The sequence below is a fragment of the Leucoraja erinacea genome, chromosome 23 (genome assembly GCF_028641065.1).
Source record: "Leucoraja erinacea ecotype New England chromosome 23, Leri_hhj_1, whole genome shotgun sequence".
In the NCBI taxonomy this organism is placed as follows: domain Eukaryota; kingdom Metazoa; phylum Chordata; class Chondrichthyes; order Rajiformes; family Rajidae; genus Leucoraja; species Leucoraja erinaceus.
The window spans coordinates 19,547,889-19,568,146 of record NC_073399.1 but is presented as its reverse complement, the minus strand read 5'-3'; the positions used below and the strand labels follow the sequence as shown (position 1 = coordinate 19,568,146).

The 20,258-nt window shown below is 38.6% G+C and overlaps 1 protein-coding gene across 3 annotated transcripts in view; it reads left to right on the top strand.

Moving 5' to 3' along the window:
- Positions 1-20,258, top strand: part of LOC129708355 (jupiter microtubule associated homolog 2-like) — a 122,061-nt gene extending 101,803 nt beyond the window's left edge. For all 3 annotated transcript variants that reach the window (XM_055654040.1, XM_055654043.1, XM_055654041.1), the window contains 3 exons: positions 2,597-2,724; positions 4,985-5,024; positions 19,840-20,258. In XM_055654040.1, the coding sequence (XP_055510015.1) occupies positions 2,597-2,724; positions 4,985-5,024; positions 19,840-19,976 (305 nt within the window). In that variant the 3' untranslated portion in view covers positions 19,977-20,258. The remainder of the gene's footprint in view (positions 1-2,596; positions 2,725-4,984; positions 5,025-19,839) is intronic.

The window sequence follows — 20,258 nt, the reverse complement described above, 5'->3', positions numbered from 1 at the left end:
TCATTATGCCATCAGCTAATGGAAACAGTTCATCTGTGTACCTTATCTAAACTAGTTAGTACCTGGTGCAAGGGGACAGATAACTTGGTGACATGGTGTCAGGCCAATAACTTCTGCTTCAATGTTAGCAAGAAAAAGGAGCCTGTTATTGATTTCAGGAAATATGGTAGTATACAAGCCCCAATCAGCTTCAATGGTGTGGAACTGGAAAAAGTTGAGAGCCTCAAGTTCTTTAGTGTTATTATTACCAATGATCTGTTGTCGACCAACCACATAGGTGCGGCTGTAAAGAAGGCATACCACGCCTCTACCTCGGGCATATCTCCTTCCATCGTCGGAAGCATACTGTTGAGTTGCATCATAGCTATGTTTGGGAACAGCTCTTTAAGACCTCAAGAAATTGCAGGGAGTTGTAGATGTAGCCATGTCCATCACACAGACCCGGCATCCCACCATTTACTCCGTTGTTTGTTTTCTTTGTGTGTATGTGTGCACACTGAACTTTTTTCCTCTTGTTTATTATATTGTTTACAGTGTACTATGTTTACATATTCTGTTGTGCTGCAGCAAGTAAGAATGTAATTGTTCTATCTGGGACATATGACAATAAAACACTCTTGGCTCTTTTGATCAACACTTCATGCTGCCTCAGAAAACCAGCCAACCAAATCAAAGATTTGTCCCACCCTGGTTATTCCTCCTGCTCCCATCCAGCAGACAGTACAGGAGCTTGAAAGCATCTACTGCCAGACTTTGGAACAGCTTCTTTCTCCTGTTATCAAGCTTCTGGGCGATCCTTCTATAAACAAGGGTACTGTCTGATTCACCTCTGTCCCCATTGAGGATATTGGACTTTATGGAACTGATGCACTCCAAGGCTGTGAATTATATTCTGCACTCTATCTTTCCCAGTGCTCCATCTGTTCTACTTTAGTTTGACTAGATTGTATCTGTTTGGTATACCTGATCTATTTGGATAGAATGCAAAACAAAACTTTTCACTATGTACATGTGACAATATTAAACCTTGCCTAACCCCAATCAAACTTTCCTTTGTTTCAAGGAAAATCAATTGCAGCCTCAAACTAATTTTGTAGCTAAAATTCCTCATTCCTAGAATCATCCTGGTGAATCTGTGTCTTCCCAACAACTTGAACATCTTCCTAGAGTGGTAACCTGATCGAAATGCAATTACTGGTTATAGCCTAACTAGAGCTTTATAAACATTTAACAATTCCCTGCTTTTGTACTTTCTATTTCTTTGAATATGCTATGCTTACTTCTCGTTTGCCACCTTCAAAGATTTTTGCAGAACTCTCAGCCTTCTGTTTCTGCACATTCTTGAACTATACTGTTCACTATGTCATCTCACCTTCCTGATTGCCAAAATATATTGCCTTGTATTGTAACTAATACATTAATGTACATATTACTGTTGTAATTTGTCTTAATATATTTACAATCTAAATTTGAATCTAAAGGCTGAATGCATCAAGGGTTCCAAAATATGTATTGCTGATAAATTGTACTGTTCCTTGGTTTAAAACATCAGACTCCAAAATCATCTTAAAACTGTCAGGACTGTAGGAGGAACATGATGTTAGAGATTGAGTTTTTAATGTAATTGCAGTCTTATCTAGTCATGCAGATGAATGTCAGCATTTGACAAGCAGGATAAGTTTTCTGAAATGAGCAACACTGAATTTTCTTTCATCGTCAGAATGGTCCTTTATTGTATTATATGTAGACTTCATATGTGGAGATTGTTTGCTACAAATCACTGCATGAAAGATAACAAATAATAAATTCCCAGTTGATAATGCTTTAATGTTGTAGAACCTATCATTGTTAATTTTAATAAGTATAATTAAGTATAATTTGTCCATAATGACTCGGCCATTGGAGCAGGTGATTTAAAGCTTAATTATAGTTGAGCCCGAGGCAGCTTTCCCCTCCAATCTGCAGATGCATTTGTCTGAACACACTGGTAGAAGTAACCACCATGTCATTCTTGTGTAGATGGGCCTGTCTTCATGTTGAGGAACCTCCCTGTTCTGATACACTGCAATCATGACCCAGACATAATCTGACCGCTCAAAACGGGCTACTCAAAGAACTACAGGTATGCTGAGCAGCATGCATTTGATAATGCTAAGCGATTCCCACAACTAGCAGAGCACGTAAACGTCCTGCAATCGTGCTGCATCTGCAGTGCCCTCCATAATGTTTGGGACAAAGACCCATCATTTATTTATTTGCCTCTGTAACCGATTGTGGCCTACCGAGGCAAATAAAGAAATTTGCCTCTGTCCCAAACGTTAAGGAGGGCACTGTATATGTTGAGAGCAATGTCTGCTGTGATAGTTAAGCCCATCCTGCAGTTTTACAGTGCTACTGAAAATACTCGGGCATTGAATGGAAGGGACTAATTTTAAGCAGTGTTGTGCAGCCAAATATTGCCGCCTCTGCTCTTTTGTGTTGTTGACCATCCTTGAAGCAAGTGGTTTACTGGGTACCAGTCATTGATGAAACATTGAAATCTTCAAGTAATGAAGTGCCAAGATAGGTATTTAAGTTAATTCATTTATTTTTATAGGTGGAAAAAGTAGTGGTATCTTTGGAGCAACTTCCGCTGAAACAGCAGATTCAAAGCAACGGAGAAATCCTCCTGGTGGCAAGACAAGCGGCATATTTGACACTGTGAAAAAGCCTCCCAACACTCTGGTAAACTCAAACTTATCATGGAACTGATCATACTAGATTTGTAGCATGTTTTGCTACAGGATATCTGGTACCCTGCAGTGCATTAGCTTGACGTTGTCTTGGGACAATTGTACTGTTCTTGCCCTTTTAGCAAGCCACTTGTCATTAGTTTTGGAAGGGAGTCGAGCACCAATCAAATAAATGTTGCTATGGGTGAAGTGTAATATGTCACAATCCATATCCTTCCACATAATTTATTTTCTTTTTGCTTGAAACCTGGTGTGACTATGTTGTACAAACATAGTATAGATTCTACAGCAGAGCTAACACTGCCCTTTTTCAGTCCTTACAATTATTTTGATAAATTGTATTTTTAAGGCAGGTGTGCCATGTGCTAATTCATATCAAAGTGATTCTGCTGTTTTTGTCAATGCAATTGGCTATTAAATTTGTCCACATCATTCCTACTTTGTATTCTGGTGACTGCTGTTGATTAGCCATGTTTGTTTGGAGGAAATACATTTCATTTTGGACTATAGGGCATTTTTCTCTCCACTCTGCATTGCATCCTGATGATACTTCTCCACACATGTTTGGCCATTCATTCCAATATATTTGTAGATATTCAAGACTATCTCTTCACATCTTTCCATCCCCACTTTCATTCTCTTTGAAAATCAAGGATAGGTATACTTGACATTACCTCATGCACTCTAATTATTTCACTTAAATTCTTATTTCCTACCACATGTTACTTTAGCAAGTCACCTTTCCATTTTCTATAATTTATCTACTTTATTTTCTCTTTAGCCCATCTCATCCATGCTGACCAAGGTGCCTACCTGAACTAGGTGAATGCCTAACCCTTTGCCTGGGCCATATCCTTTCCTATCTGTGTACCTGTTCAAGTACACATTAACTGTTTTCATTTTACTTTCCTCTACCACTTTATCCAACAGCTCTTTCCCATGTACCCACTCCCATCTGTGGGAATAACTTTTTCTTTGGGTCCCTTTTTAAAATGTTCCCCTCGCGCCCTTCTTTATATGTCTAATTTAAAATGTTTTCTTGGGCAAGGAGTTACTACTCAATGTCTGATTCTAACCTAATATCAGCATTGTTTGATCTAATGTTTCATCTAAATATGCATTTCTCTCCACCTTTTGATTTTTGTGAACTTTAATTGAAAGATCACTTAACACTTTATTTTCAGCAACCAGACCTTTCACTACTTTTTGAACAAGAAAATATTGATGAAAATGACTTAATCGGCGTATCATTTTTAATTCTATATTTGGGCAATTATAACATTTGACTTTGTTCCTACAATTTGGTGCATTTCGGGTGTTCAGCATGCCTTGGATAGTAACTTCACATACTGGTTGTGGATTTGCATCCCATTCTAGAGACTTCAAGCACAGGTGTACTATACTGTACATGGTATGTTTTACTTGAGACATTGACCTAAACATACATAAATGTACTATTGAACAGGTGTCCCAAGTATGCATTTCTATGTCATGTCAATTTCTACACCTTGTCCATTTCATTGCCATGTAAATCAATGGTCGGCCGCTACGGAGCTATGGTAGAGTTGCTGCCTTACAACGCAAGCAGTGCCAGACACCCTGGTTCGATCCCAACTATGGGTGTTGTCTGTACGAAGCTTGTACTTTCTTCTCGTGACTGCGCGGGTTTTATCTGAGACCTTCGGTTTCCTCCCACACTCCAAAGACGTACAGGTTTGTAGGTTAATTGGCTTGGTGTAAATGTAAGTTGTCCCTGTGTGTAGGATCGTTTTAATGTGCAGGGATTGCTGGTCATTCCACACTGTCCTAAACTAAATCCTTTTTTTTTCTGATTTAATTGCAGAGTTCTGGTTAATTGTACCAGTCCTGCTGAAAATTGGTTCAATATAGATGGCTTTTCTGGTTTGTTTGTCTTGGCCACGAGTTAGCTTTACCTAAATTTAGCTCTGAGTATGTGAACTTTTAATTTTTCCCATTTGGTAGATTTGAACATAATGACGCATTTGTACCATTTAAGTACTGGCTAACTCTGAAATCTTGTTCGGCAATATGTACCGTTTGTCATTTCCCCAACTGAGTCCCTTGGGTGTGCTTGTAAATCTATTTCATAACTTGTTTGTATTCAGTTTGATAGTAACTAAAATGAGAACTGATTCATAATGCATTACAGGTAATGATTGTTGCCTAACGAACACAGATTTTAGTTTTGAAATAATATGACATTAAAGTTAATGATATGCTTTCTCATTTAGGATATCGCAACTGGGGAGGGTGAAAATTGCCCAAGTTCATGTAAGTATGATTCTACATTAACTATTTGGGATTTCTATTTTAACATTTTCTGTGCCCTTTCTTGGCTTTATCCTGAAAACCAAACCGCAAGCTTTGCTTGATTGCTATTAAACAAACTCTTTTTAATTTGATATGCAAAGAGAGAAATTATACAAATGTTTCATCATTTAAACAGATTGTCTACAAGTGAATGTCTTCATTTTTCTTTTTGACTTCCATCATCAGAAGTCCTGGTAAATTCATCGGTCTGGAACGTTGGCTTTTCATGGATGTTGCTTGTATTCCTAGCATGTTTTAAGTTCAAGTTTCAGTTATTTTTCTTTAATCACAGTTGTGATGTTTTTGACAAAGCTACACCATGGTATCTAACTTGGCTGTTTCTCTTGGGTAAAGCTAAATTATTCTTGCTTGCAAGAAGTCAACAGTAGTTTTCTGAAACGTGTGCTTGTGCATGAGGTAATGCTGCCGTTAACCCTTCTGAACCATTTTTGGTTGAGCGTTTGTATATTAATGCAGTTTTACGTCAGCCTATACAAGTTATACTTTGCTGATTAAATGGGTCGTCTTCTTTGTGAAGTTGGTACAGCTTAATTAAATGTACTAGTCCAGTTCCAGTCATTGCATTCAGTGAATTTTGAGATATTTATTTATAGATAAACAATCCTGTCCCATAAAACCTGCTATAGTAATGATGGTGGTCATTGAATCTGGAGCGGTTCATGAAAAGTGATTCATTTGTTGAGGTGAAAATATTTTAGATACAGGGTTTTGGCCTTGGTGTTATTGGTATGAAAAAAACAGTGCACCCTTTTAACTCAATACTTTAAATTCAGTTAATGGGATTTGTTCATATAATTGGATCCCCTGATCACTTTGAAACCTTTGAATACATCAGTTAAATTGTCTTGTTGTCTGCTTTCTGTGGAAGAGGGTATTGTGTACTGTTTGAAAACATATCAAATTTGGGCTAGAGGCAATTCTTGGAACAAAAACCATCCAGTGAATAATGTTTTCTTCTTGGCTGATGTTCACTGAGCTACCAGTTATCTTTTGGGCACTCCTGGTGGTCATTCATGTGTTGACATAAGCAGGTTACTTCACTGAAGAGATCAAATTGCTTCAGTATGACTTTGATTCTGAATAGTCTTATGGCAGACTTTCTCTATACCCACATGTAACTGTGGTTGAATAGAGTGCACGTTTATTGTAGTTGCCAAGGCATTTTAGTCAATGATCTGAGAACTGTGATTAATGGAGCTGTTAATTTTGTTTTGCAAAAAGATGGCAGATTAGCATTTGGCCACTCCTTTAGAGGGATTTTGTTTCCATCTATTGTACAAGCTGCTTGTTAGTAAATGTACTGAAAGCCTCAAGAAATTAGTAGTTTGGGGAGAACTAGATGAATGTGTTGCTATCAGTGGAGTTTATTTGCTCAATGCTAATTTCTGTGAGGTTCATGGCTGGGAGGTGCCTTAGTTTATCTATTGAGCATTTTGTACATAGAGCACCATTTTTTTGACTGGAAATACTGCCACCTAATTTTTTTAAAACTATTTTTCCATTCAGTTTAGAAAATATTTTGTTCTACATTGGTTTTGGGGGACACAACAAAGACCATATCAATACTGGCGTGCCTTATTATATTGGCATTTTCTTGAAGGAAAGTTTTTTTTTAAGTTTCTAATGTCCTGGTGACCTGGCACATTCTGCAATTTCAGGTAGTCCTTTTTCCTTCTCTTCCCAGCTCTCCCAGGGCCTACTGTCTCTGCCTTTTCCTTTCTTTTTCCTTCCCTCCCTTCCCCCCCCCCCCCCCCCCCCCCCCCCCCAACATCAGTCTGAAGAAGGGTCTCGACCTGAAACGTTGCCTCTTCCTTCGCTCCATCCGCCTCACCCGCTGAGTTTCTCCAGCTTTTTTGTCTACCTTAGATTTTTCCAGCTTCTGCAGGTCTTTCTACATGGCTCATTACGTTATGATGATTTATTCAAATTTTGTCCTTTACCTTCATTATTTTCCTGTTAGTGAGTTTGTTTAGTTCCAGTTGCTTGGCACCTCCTTAGGAGCTGTTTTAGTCACCCTTTTATATTTTGTTTGCAATTCAGGAAGCATAGTGTTTGCTGCTTTTGGTTTTGCAGTAACCACAGCATTTTTTTTTCTACTGTTGGAATAATAGATTTTTTTAAACCCAACAATTAACTTGGATTAAACATACAAAATGGTTCTGAACTATGCTCATTTAAGGTACACCCAGAATTGTAGTTGTCTGGCTGATTACTGCATACTCAGTTTGATAGTATTTTGAGCTGAGCATTTTTTATGATATGTAACACCAGAATTCAATAACAGATTAATTAAACAATTGATGCACCCCAGCTAGAGTGTATAACATTTTTCACAAGTTTGCTGAATGTTTATTTCTTTCAGCATGCAATTTACTAGTCATTTCTGTGCATGATGTAACATAGTGCATGAATTGTCTTAATGTGCTGCTTGTGACCTGTACAATAATATTCCAATGTATTTATATTCACCAAAATCATGGAAGCCTTACATTTTTCAAGAAGAGTAAAAGGGTCCTGGAATAACTGTTATAATTGTTAACAGTATGAGTATAGCAAATAAAGCTCTAAATAATGAGTGAAATATGCAGGTATTTGATCAGCTGAGATTACTTCACTAGAATTGTATTTTTTGGCAAAGAATAGAAATGGGTGTGGTGTTCAATAAAACAGTTTGTGTAATGCAGGTAACGACTTTATATTAGTCAACAGGCTCCAATGGGTATCTCGGTAATGTTTATGTAGTGAAATATGTTCATATACTAAATGCTTATGCTGTGACCTTACTGAGCGCTTAGATCTTAATTTAACTGAGGTAAGCGGAGAGATGCTATTATTCCTATTCAAAGTCAGTGATTTAGATATTGGAAATGTTTCTTCTTACTTCAATTTCAGAATCTGGCATTTAAAGGCAAGTCTTCGATATACTATCGCTCTTATCCGTACATTCTCACCAAATATCTATCGTAGTCTGTTTAAACACCAATTCTTAGGTGTTGATTCAGATGTGAACCTTTAAGCATCTGTATGAGTAATATCTGGGTCTTTTTTTTAATAGATTTACAGTAATGTGCTCCACTGAACCAGGCCGGTTGAACCACTTATCCAATGTACATTGTAATCACTGTGCTGATAGTTTGAAGTGCATCATAATTAATGCACACTGATCTGTTGGCATAAACATTTAAGAATCTTGATGATATGCAAAACTGGAGATGCAAATCTCTGAGCTGCACGTGTCTAGAATATATAATGAAAGTAAAATTAAAATACAGATATTTAATTTTAAAATAAAGTACGAGAACAGCACCGACTACAATGAAAAGATGGATTGAGGTTTTTTGTGCAATCCATTTCAAGAGCACGACTTCCTAGGCTGGAGAGGAGAAACTGTCGATTCTGTGCTCCGGAGCCAAAAACTAATTGTTGGAGGAGCTTAGCTGATCAGGCAGCATATGTGAAGGCCGAGGGATCGTTAATTTTTCAGGTAGAGATGTCGTTCATTATTGTATCTTGCTACTTGGTTGTTTTTCATGGCAGTGCTGGAGACTGGTCTGTATTTCTAAAGAACAGATTCTTTTCAAAAGATAATGGATATATTGATTTTTTTTGTTATTAAACATTTTGAACTTTGTTCATGAACAAGTCGGGTGGAGTTAAAATACAAATTGGATTGGCAGAAAATGCTCAAGATAAGATTGCTTCCTGTTGCTGTCTTTGGTGGGTTTTTCATTGTATGCTATCTAACTGGGTAGATTTTCTGATTGGTCAAAAGCCATTAGGTTTACTAGGGTTTTCTGTCGGGAAAGGTCAGTCTCTCATTGGGCCTTGTGCAACACTACAAACTTTCACTTTCAGCCTTGGGAGGTGATTTTTTTGAGTTTGAGGAAATACCAACTCCAACTGTCAATTGAAAAATGTAAGTAAGGGGCATCATGGGCCCAACAGAAATATGAGATGCCATAAAATGTCACAAAGCTGTAAAAGTAGCAGCTTTCCAAGCCTGATTCTAGAGAGGAGAAAACTTAATTTAAAAATACATGCATTTTAGAAGCAATTCAATCTGTAGATATTGTACAGTGACAGAAAATCAGGTTCATTGAGGGTCTTCAATTAGGCCAAAATTGCTATCTTTTTTATCAAGTTGTATAACATGCAAAAGATTAACTCAATAGAATATGGAGTAGGCCATTCAGCATTTCAAGAATATGCTGCCATTACTTTTGATCATCGATGAGAAATATCAGTAGCAGGGGTGTAGCGCTTTGAATCTGGTCTGCTGATTGGACGGTCATGGTTGCAGATTGGCTCCTCCAATTTCTTGCTGTCCGTAAAGCCTGGATTAATCTGTAGTACAAAAATCAGTTAGCAGTGGTCTGGGGATCTCTCAATTTTTAGTCCATTTTAGTTTGCCTAATAGTCATAGAACCACACAGCATGAAAATGGGCCCTTCAGCCCAGCTCATCCATGCTGACCACGATACTCCATCTAAGTTAGTTTCATTTGCCTACATTTATTCATATCCCTCAATTTTTCCTGTCCTTGTACCCATCCAAGTGTCTTTTAAATGTTGTTTTCATTCTTTGCAGTTCTGACTGAGCAAAAGTAGCCCGTTTCCTGCTTGTGTTCACCACATTTAGGAATCTATCTCAAATACATTCCATAGTTTGCTTCTCAAGACATTCTGCCAATTTGCTCAGTCCATTCTAAGTGAATATTTGTTTCCCATGATTATTGAATTACTAGCTTTTATTTCTTGATTTGATGCTATCCAACAGTATGTCACTGTTTTGGAGCCAACATGCTAATTCATTGAAAGCATTCTTTTTTCATCTTTACTCACAATGATTCTACTTGTTGATCTAGGCCACTTGTTTCTCACTGTACTCCAATATCACCTTTATAATTAGACTCAACTCTTTCCATTCTGCACATCTGTCTAAAATGCCATTTTGTTAGGTGACATCAGCAAGTTTTAATGACAGTCAAGTCGGAGGTTTGTTTATTTGGTGTTTCAGTGTTTTTGCATAACATAATGTTTAGGTAACTCCGATGACCTGCATTTAATTCTTGCCTCGGGTGCTATCTCTGGGGAATTTCCACATCTTCCCAGTGACTAATTAAGATTTCTAAATGTACTCTAATTTCTTCTCACAACCCAAAGATTTGCAAGTTATCATGTTACTTGGCTACTGAATTTCCCTGTATTTAGGCAACCAATGGGAGAACTGGGAATGAGAAAATAGTGGGGGGGGGACAGAATGGGAAGTGGGGTCGGGAATACTTTGAGCCAGAATACACTCTACTGCCAGGCTCCCAATATCCTATGGAAATACAAAACAATGAAAAGTAAACTATTCCTTGATTTTTACTTCCTACTCCAATATTTCAAGTATTTTTTAAAGAAAAATCTTGTTATAGGATCCGAACGTACCCTTTCTCCCTCCACCACCCCCCTTATCTCGCTTCCCCTCCAATATTCCAAAGAGGTTTTTTGAGTCGGCCTTGGAAACCCAGTACTCTCAGCTCAGTGCTGAATTTTGAAGATTTAAAGTGATTCTCCTATCACAAGTTGATAAAATGTCTCCAATTTCATACATGCAAAGTTTTAGTTAATAATCTTATGTGAAGCCTTATCAAATACCTAATTAGTGAATTCAATGTTACACTCATGTGGTCTTTCTTAACACCTTCATTAATTACCTTGGTGCTAGACAAGGTTTGATGTGAATTGATGAGATTGAAAGATGTTTGTCCAAGTACACCATCCTAATAATAGATTACAGTAATTTTCCCACAATTATTATAGTAGGTTTAGATCACCAGTAATGATCAGGCCTATTCCAAAGATGCTGCTGCTCAATAACCCAAGCAGTTGATGAAATGAACATATTTACATATTCAGAAGGCAAGAAATTCTAAACATTGTATATTCCCTCCAAACTAGCCTTTGTGGTACTCAAAGTAATAAATTAATTGGTTGAGTAGCTTCACTAAAGTAATGAAATTGCTAGTTCCATTTGCAGTTCTAATACTCAAGGAGAAGACAAAATCTATCAATGTGAAGTGAATGTATGGAAAGATGCTATGGAGGAATTCTTAATGCTTTTCAACATTTACTCATTACATTTTAAGATTTGACTTTGAAACTATTTCTCTGACTTTGAGCTTTCTTGTGATTTCTGTTCAGTTGTGAGAAGAATGCAATACGTTTCATACAGTTTGAATGGCATATGAGTAGTTGTGTACATACAGTGCCCTCCATAATGTTTTGGACAAAGACTCATCATTTATTCATTTGCCTCTGTACTCCACAATTTGAGATTTGTAATAGAGAGCACATTGTCAGATTTTAATAAAGGCCATTTTTATACATTTTGGTTTCACCATGTAGAAATTATATCAGTGTTTATACATAGCTTCTCCCCCCACCCCCCCATTTCAGGGCACCATAATGTCAAGTCAAGCTTATTTGTCACATACACGTACGAGATGTGCAGTGAAATGAAAGTGGCAATGCTCGCGGACTTTTGTGCAAAAGACAAATAACCAAACAACCAAACAAACTATAAACACAATCATAACACACATATTCTTTTACATAATAAATAATGGAAGGAAAAACGTTCAGTAGAGTTAGTCACTGGTGAGATAGGCGTTTTCAGTCCGAATGGCCTCTGGGAAGAAACTCCTTCTCAACCTCTCCGTTCTCACTGCATGGCAACGGAGGCGTTTGCTTGACTGTAGCAGCTGGAACAGTCCATTGCAGGGGTGGAAGGGGTCTCATGATATTGTTGGATCTGGAGTTGCACCTCCTGATGTATAGTTCCTGCAGGGGGGCAAGTGAAGTTCCCATAGTGCGTTCGGCCGAACGCACTATTCTCTGCAGAGCCTTCTTGTCCTTGGCAGAGCAATTCCCAAACCAGATGGTGATGTTCCTGGACAAGATGCTTTCCACCGCCGCTGCGTAGAAGCACTGGAGGAATGTAGGTACACAGTAATGTCATGTAAATGAAAGTAGTCATGTTTAGTATTTTGTTTCATATCCTTTGTATGCAATGACTGCTTGAAGTTTGCGATTCATGGACAGACTTCCATGTTGCTGGGTGTCTTCTCTGGTGATGCTCTGCCTGTATTACAGCCATCTTTAGCGTATGCTTGTTTTGGGGGTTAGTACCCTTCAGTTTTCTCTTCGGCATATAAAAGGCTCAATTGGGATCAGATCAGGTGATTGACTTGGCCACTCAAGAATTGACCATTTATTAACTTTGAAAAACTCCTTTGTTGCTTTAGCAGTATGTTTGGGATCATTGTCTTGTTGTAGAATGAACTGCCAGCCTATGAGTTTTGAGACATTTGTTTGAACTTGAGCAGATAGGATGTGTCTATACACTTCAGAATTCATTATGCCAGATCTGATCTGTCGGACAGGTGTTTGGATATTTTTCTTTATTATAGAGATAATTCTTCTGTCATCAGCTGTGGATGTCTTCCTTGGCTTGCATGTCCCTTTTTTGATTAGTATGCTCACTAGTGCCTTCTTTCTTAATGATGTTCCAAACAGTTGATTTTGGTAAGCCTAAGGTTTGGCTGATGTCTCCAACAGTTTTATTCTTGTTTCTCAGTCTCATAATGGCTTCTTTGACTTTCATTGGCACAACTTTGGTCCTCATGTTGATAAACAGCAATAAAAGTTTCCAAAGATGATGGAAGGTCTGGAGGAAAGACTCGGTGCTGAGAGCTCTCTTATACCTGCATTAAGGAGGCAATTAAACACACCTGAGGAATTACAAACACCTGTGAAGCCATTATGATACCCTGAAATGGGGGGAATTATGTATAAACACTGCTGTAATTTCTGAAACCAATATGTATAAAATGGCCTTTAATAAAATCTGACAATGTGCACTTTAACCACAGGTGATTCTTTCTATTACAAATCTCAAATTATGGAGATCAGAGGCAAATGAATAAATGATGGGTCTTTGTCCCAAACATTATGGAGGGCATTAGCTTGCTTGGATAGTTAGGGAAACACAGAATTTGGTAAATAAAATTTGGGATGATTGTAAACACATTCTCAAACCCGTTGCGATCTCCTTCAGACTTGTTCACATGAAATATTTACATGAATTGTGAAACTGCTGCTATCTTTGCTAACATCCTTTCTCTCTCCTTTATAGTTCGCATTGGCAATTAGGAGTGTCAGGTAACAAATGCATGCAATATACATTTGAACCTATTTTGTGATCGGGACTTGCATGAGAAGAGACCTGGCACTGCATTTTTATATATAAACTTAGCTTGCAATTTTCGTGGCTCCCTTTGTGTGAATTTTGCTTTGTGACGAGGGGTAAATCTTATTCCTGAAGTGGAATGGAGTGGTCCACACTCGTGATGTCATAGACAATGTAGCCTGCACTGGTCTTAGAATTTGCTTTTAGCTTTTAAAAAATGTTTGCAATTAGCTTTGTTGCTGTGTCATTCAGGAAGCATGGTGATTCAATTGCATTGAAAGCTGATCGTCTAATATCAGAGCATTATGTTTCATGTCTTCCTATGTTTATCATAATAGCAGCCAAGTTTATACATTAAGTTGGGCTTAATACAAAAGCCATTTATCTTTTGGATTTTCAGAAAATTGCACAAATGTTGCTGATTACTGCATGAAAGATATCACACTGCTTTCCCCTGGCCAGTGAAGGACTGTGTGGATTGTCTCCAGGATGTGCAGTAAACATGATTTTCCCTCGCAACTCAAGAAAAATGCTATGAGCAGAATTAACTCCACATGGTTTATTTCAGCCTCAAAGTGTTCACCTCTGTCATCTAAGTTAGCATGGAGAATCTTCCTCCAATTTTCTTCTCAAAATAAGTACTATGTGAAAATTTACAAGCCACAAATCTGAAGACTCAATCCAAGTGTAGATTAGACTCGAGCAAGGGTGTATTATTCACAATCCTCAGGTCTGCGGTGGACGAATTGTGAAACTGGTCAATTGTCCATGACCTGTGCAGATTTGCTTTGCCATTCTCTGTTTAAAAGATGTCTGAGGTCAATCAGCTCGAGTGCCTCGGTTTCTTCTGTCTGGATAAGTCGGGTTGTGCCAGTAGCACTAATGGCTGCTCATGCATAGGACAGCCAGCATGATGATAAACACTTAGTTTTGCCAAGTCTTTCAAATTGGAAAGTTTATATTGCTCCCAATCTCTTCCTAGTCTCGGAGGACACTGCTGCACCCATCCACTGTCACAATTCCATTGTGCCTGTTGGTGTAAGCTTGGGCAGGATGGCCATGGTGCAGAACTGAGCATTGACGATGGTTGTATTTGGCTAGGCCTTCGAGGGAAATTATCCATTATTTTTGTAGTGCTTGTAGTCTGTCATCACAATCTTACACAAATAGATCAAATGCATTCTCTTCAACATTCATTGTTAAAAATGTGCATTATGGGTGAACAAACTCAATGTTTGAAATTGTCTATAAGAGACAAGTTCTGGAAATGGTAGACACAGTTTAAACTTTGATTGGGAATTTTGCAGCACAGTTTACATGTCAAAATAAACATGACAAAAACTTGTGACTCCTCATATTCAATTTAGAATAGAATTTCATCCTCGGTTCTTCCTGAGCTTCTACACTTGTAGAAATTAATTTCAATGGAAATGTTTTTAAATCTTTGCAAAGATTAAGTTTTTTAAAGTGAACTGCTGAAATGTACACAATTTTATTTGGGGAATATGACTGGCAATCATCATAATGTGGGAAGGTTATTTTTGCATCTAACTGGAGATTTCTTGCATTTTAGTAGTAAGAGATGTCGGTCACAAATGCCAGGTTATCCATTCTGAATATTCCAAGTCTCGTTCCTTTTCAAGGAATTTGAATCTGAAGGAGGAGACTTGAATATGACAAGGACCCTGCCATAACATAACTATTTTGCATCATTGTGCATCACTAGTCTGTCTCATTTTCTGAGGTACCCCAAAACTACTTGTGATTCTGTGCACTTGAAACAATAATATTGACAACCTCTGCATGATAGTTCACCTATCACCATTTCTTTTGCCCACAATTGTTTCTTGGCTAATGATGCAGGGAAACATTGTAATTTGGATATTTTGCCAGTCAAGTCAATCTATTTCCTCACAAAGCAATAAAAACAAAAGCTTGTGAAGCAGCAAATTATTCTAGGTTTCTCGAGTTACTTCTAGGTAGGCAATTTTCATTGAACTTTGTATGCTTTGTAATGTTCTAAATTATGCTCAAATTCAGAACATATCTGATCACAAACAAGGCTTGAACATATTGAATTTTAATGCGTTTCATGTTAATATGTATTCCTGTTACGCTGGCCCTTTGTCTTATTGATCCTATCTCCTGTACATGATCAATAGCAGTTTTCTAATAGTTCCAATCTCCAATAATGTAATGGTTTGTCAATAGCAATTTACTCTTGTGTCAGTCTAGTTGATAGTGATCTTTATTAACACAACAAACACAGCTGTGCTTGCATATATAAATTGTCCCTATTTAATGTGGAATGTAAACAATTAGTCAAGGAGCTACATTGGGAGCTGCCCTCGGTGAAGAATGGTTCTTTAACCAGTCTCTTGCGGTTTGCTTGCATCCTGATTTAGTGAATCAGTAATCCATTTAATTTTTCTGAGGAATATTGCCTGCTTATTTTGGCTACCATAATGTATCACCTTGTACCCTACTATACTAAGATTCATTTGCTAATAACATGCTTATTCTGCAACTGAAAGCCTCGCTGTATTGCCAGGTTCTGTAATTCAAACCTTCCCTCCAAATTGGGAAAAATATGAAGATGTATTTAGAATTTCAGTCCAATTTGTTTGAAAGTTTGAGCAACTATTCCAGTACTAATACTTCCGGTGTGAGTGGCGTAGGCTCTGAATATAACTAGAAGGCTGAGGCTTGCCACATGCTGCTCACTGAGTCTGCCCATCTTCCTCCAGTCATCTAACTGATAATATTAAGTTTGGTTGCCACTGTTCCGTAAGTTTTGCTTGTGGCGTGGACCAAATTGAAGAACTAGCCCAAGGAACTGTACAACCTCCTGTCCTGTCTTCCTGGGATTAAGCTTGAGATCTGCCACTAAGTAGCTCTAACGGCTCCTACAATAGCTCATTACTACACACATTAGCTGCACTGACTAAACTGTAAAACTCAACGTATTGTGGAACCTGATGATCAAGTCCATGTATACTACTGTTTCTTAAAGGTACAGGTCCTCCCTAAGTAGAGAATGCCCAACTTGAGGACACCCCGTGCATGTGAATAAGTATTGGTTGGAGAAGCCTGTGGGATGGATGGAGATGGATTTGCTGGCTGCTGTGGGGCTGTAATCTGGGAATTTTCTGGCCCTGATCTCATTTTTCCAACTCCTCCCCCTGATCTGCTCATGTTGAGCCGAACTTGGAGCACTGGGACTTACTCACACTGACAGAGGCCAGCTGACCACCGCTCGCCCTCCTGTCACAACTGTTTCTGTGATCCTCTCTCGCACACTATTTGGGAATGGAACCCTAGGGACTTCCTGTAAAGGCAAATGTACAGTGGTCTACCAATACATGGGAATCAACGAGCAACAGCTGAGTGCTGGTTGAGGCGCAAATGCCTCGACCAAGTTAGCCATAAGGAATAATAGCATGAGCAAGAGCTTACATCTGGAACTATCTTCAATAGCCAAATTCTATTGAGATGCAACAGACTTTTCTGAAACCTGTATTTTGGAGACTATGTTTTGGTTCCTAGATCTGAACATGGGCTCTCAGTCTTGTCAGACATTTGCCACTCCTATTTTGTGGATGATAAAGGCTTGGCATCTGATACTGTAACCTGGCTAATTTTGGACCCTGCGCTGTGATTTGTTCTATCTGCCAGATGTAACTCAAAATGGTAAATTATCTGAAACACTTCTCTCAGATGTTACCTGACCTGAGTATTTATAGCACTTTATTCCTTAAAGGCAGCTTATTATTATTTTTCTTCTCATCCAGTTCTTTGGGTAACTTTACCCAGTTTAAAAAGCTATTTCACAGGCAGGGCTGTCCTGACATGCTCATTGTTTCAGGCTGCCCTTGTGTCTCAATTTGTTCTGCATCAATTCTTTTTTCTCCCCTTGTCCTAACTATTCACACTTGCGTGCTTGACACCTTTTATCCTCTGCCATTTTGGCAGTTTGCTGTCCCAGTCAGTTCATCTTCATCATGGTCATCCAATTCTTGTACACCACAATCCCAGACCAAAATGGTCTGAGAACCTTTTACTTTCTCAAACAAGGCCCAACCAATCCTCTAATATTTGTCTTACTCAACACATAGCACTAAACTACTTCGGTTCAACAAGTTTTCTTCAGGCATTGGAATTTGCATGGATTCAGGCTCGGATGTTTGAAGCTGCGTGGGTTCCCTGATCCAGATTAAATGCGACTTTGGTGCTGCCTCCTCCACTTGTATAGAACTCCAGTTTTGTTATTTCTGCTGTCAGTTTCTGCAGTTATCATTTCACTGCTCATATCTGACACTTGACTTCCATTACAAACTCATTGATTGTCACAACATGACTGGACCCTCTCCCACTCTGCATCCTACTTGTATTCTATTCTCTCAATCCTTCATATCAGTTCTGATGATGACTCTCCATGTCGGTATTTAAATTTCTTCCTCTCTTTGTGACTTCCCTCCACCATGGCTAATGAGAACTTTCAACTGTTTTCTGAATTACTTCTCTCCCTGTCTCTCCTAACCCAGTGCAAAGATAGGGAAGTTCTTGTGTTTACCTCTTATCCCACAAACCTCAACATTCATATGACTTCCCCTCTCCTGTTGCATTCCAAAAGGACTCTTCTCTCAGCAGGTCCCAGGTTTGTACTTTCATCTCATGTGATCAAAGGATATGCCCTACCACTCTCCCTTCTCACCAAAGACCAATACAATGTTCAGATAAGGCAATGATTCTCTACCCCACACTGACCTCCATTGTTGGCCTGCAACGTTCTATCATAGCTCAATGGTAGCCGAAACAGCATGTGTCTAGTCACATCGATGCTCAGACTCTATATTGAATTCCATGATTTCAGATAATCTTTGCTTGTCAGAATTAACCCGTTCTGATGCAGGATTATCGTGCTGCAACTTCAGTGAAGTTTTTTGCTTCCTGGTGCTACCTGATGTATTTCCTACATTTTATTTTGATTTCCGGCATCAGCTTTGTTCTTCAGCTTAAGTTTCAGTGCTTTTTTTTTTCCTGGTCCGATTCATCTTCCTCTATTTACACTTCCCCAGGCAGATCGACTGATTGACGATCCTTCATCAGTGTCTCTTGGCTGCCACTCAGCATTTACAACCTGAACTATCCTAGTCCTCGGCCTATCACAAATATTGTTTGTTCCCTCTACTGCTTCTGCCGCAGTTTAAACTACACTAGTTTTTCTTGTTCTAATGACGTTTGTGAACTTGAAACGTTAACCCTGTCACTCTCTGATCTGCTGAGCATCCCCAGCATTTCCTGTTTATTTTGAATCCTTCTCCCTTTGGCCTATCTTTGGGCCAACAAGCAGGTGCTGTATCTAGTTGGTATGTGGTCCACTGATCAGTCTTTGGCACCAACCTATCTCTGTGCTTGATCAACCAGGTCCACCTCTCCAGAGAAGCTTTCTCCGTCACCTCCATTATGACATTGCCTGTAACATTCTAGAACATAGAAAAGTACAGCACAGGAAAAGCACATTCTGTTCTTAAATATTTTTGAGTATCTGAGTCTAAGATGTATGGATGTGAGCACCCAGTCCAATATGTATTGTGGATTTGGATGTGTGGAGAGAGCTAGAGAAAAATGATTACTAGTATGCCCAACTGTATGCCACATGCAATATAATTCTAATTCTTTAAACACAAGCTATCTCAAGTGATGCCAATATTTTCCTCAATAAACTGTTACCTGCATTTATTGTTGCAAGTTAAATGTGCACCAGGATGATCATAAATGTACTTGCATCGCAATTCATTCATCTGTGACCTCCTTAACCAGTATGGTTTCTTGTCTCTTCTTTCTGGAAATCATGTGACCCACGGAATTCATGTGAGCATATAAAGTGGGCCTTTGCTGTTCTGCATTCCAGCCCAGAGTCTATGTCAATTGCTGTTTTAAGTTCTTGTGCAATGGTCTAAACTGTTCCCGTTCTCAGCTCTTCGCTGTGGCAGGAGGCTTTGGAGCAGCAAAGGTCCAAATAAGTATTTTCTTCTTTCCAACCATGATGCCTATGATTCAAATCTGTAGCAGCTGAACCTTGGGATGTTTGGTCACTTTGTTTATTGTAAAGATCCCATTGAAATTTGTGCATTCCCTTGTCACAGTAGGTTCATGATTTCCTTTCAGAATTTTCACTTGTCTTCCTCTTAATCTGTAGCCCATGTAACCTTGGATCTGTGAAGACCCATCATCGTGTATCTGCAGCAGTGTACACAAAGGACTGAAGGTCCAATTGGATGAGTTTGATTAACTGCTGTTGCTATATTGCTTACATTTTATTATAGAAGTACAATTTATTAAATACTCTCTTTGTCCTTAACACTGTGTATTGCCTTGTTTACTTTTACAGTGCTGTACTTGGTTAGGTGCAACCACTCAATAAGCTTGTTTAATAATAGGAAATTAAAATCTTTCTTATTTCAAATAAAGTTGCAGATTCTTGGTCTAATTTTTGCCATTTTTCCCCCCCACCCAGTTGAAAGTGAAAGCCAAACGGAGACCCGGGGAAAGAAGGAAGAATCTGTGCCCAGCCCAGTAGTGTCTGCTCAATCTGAACCATTTAAGCCCAAAAAAGTCCCTCCCGGCGGAGTCTCCAGCCTTGTGCTGGGATAAACCCACCATTCATTTCATTATCTCAGCTGCAGACTGAATACATGTTGATTTTTATTGTAAAGTTAAAGTTTGAGCTTCACCATTTTGTATTAGCACTTTACATTTGAATGTTCCATAGTTGCTCCAGACAGGAGGCCTGCTGGGAAAGGCATGAGTTATTTCCTCCCTGAGATGTAAAGTATTGAGTGTGTTTTTCATGTGACTTCAGACTAAATTCTGGCATTTTGAACTTTGTATTTGGATGTTATTTGTGATGCAAATTAAAAAGTACTCTAAATGTGA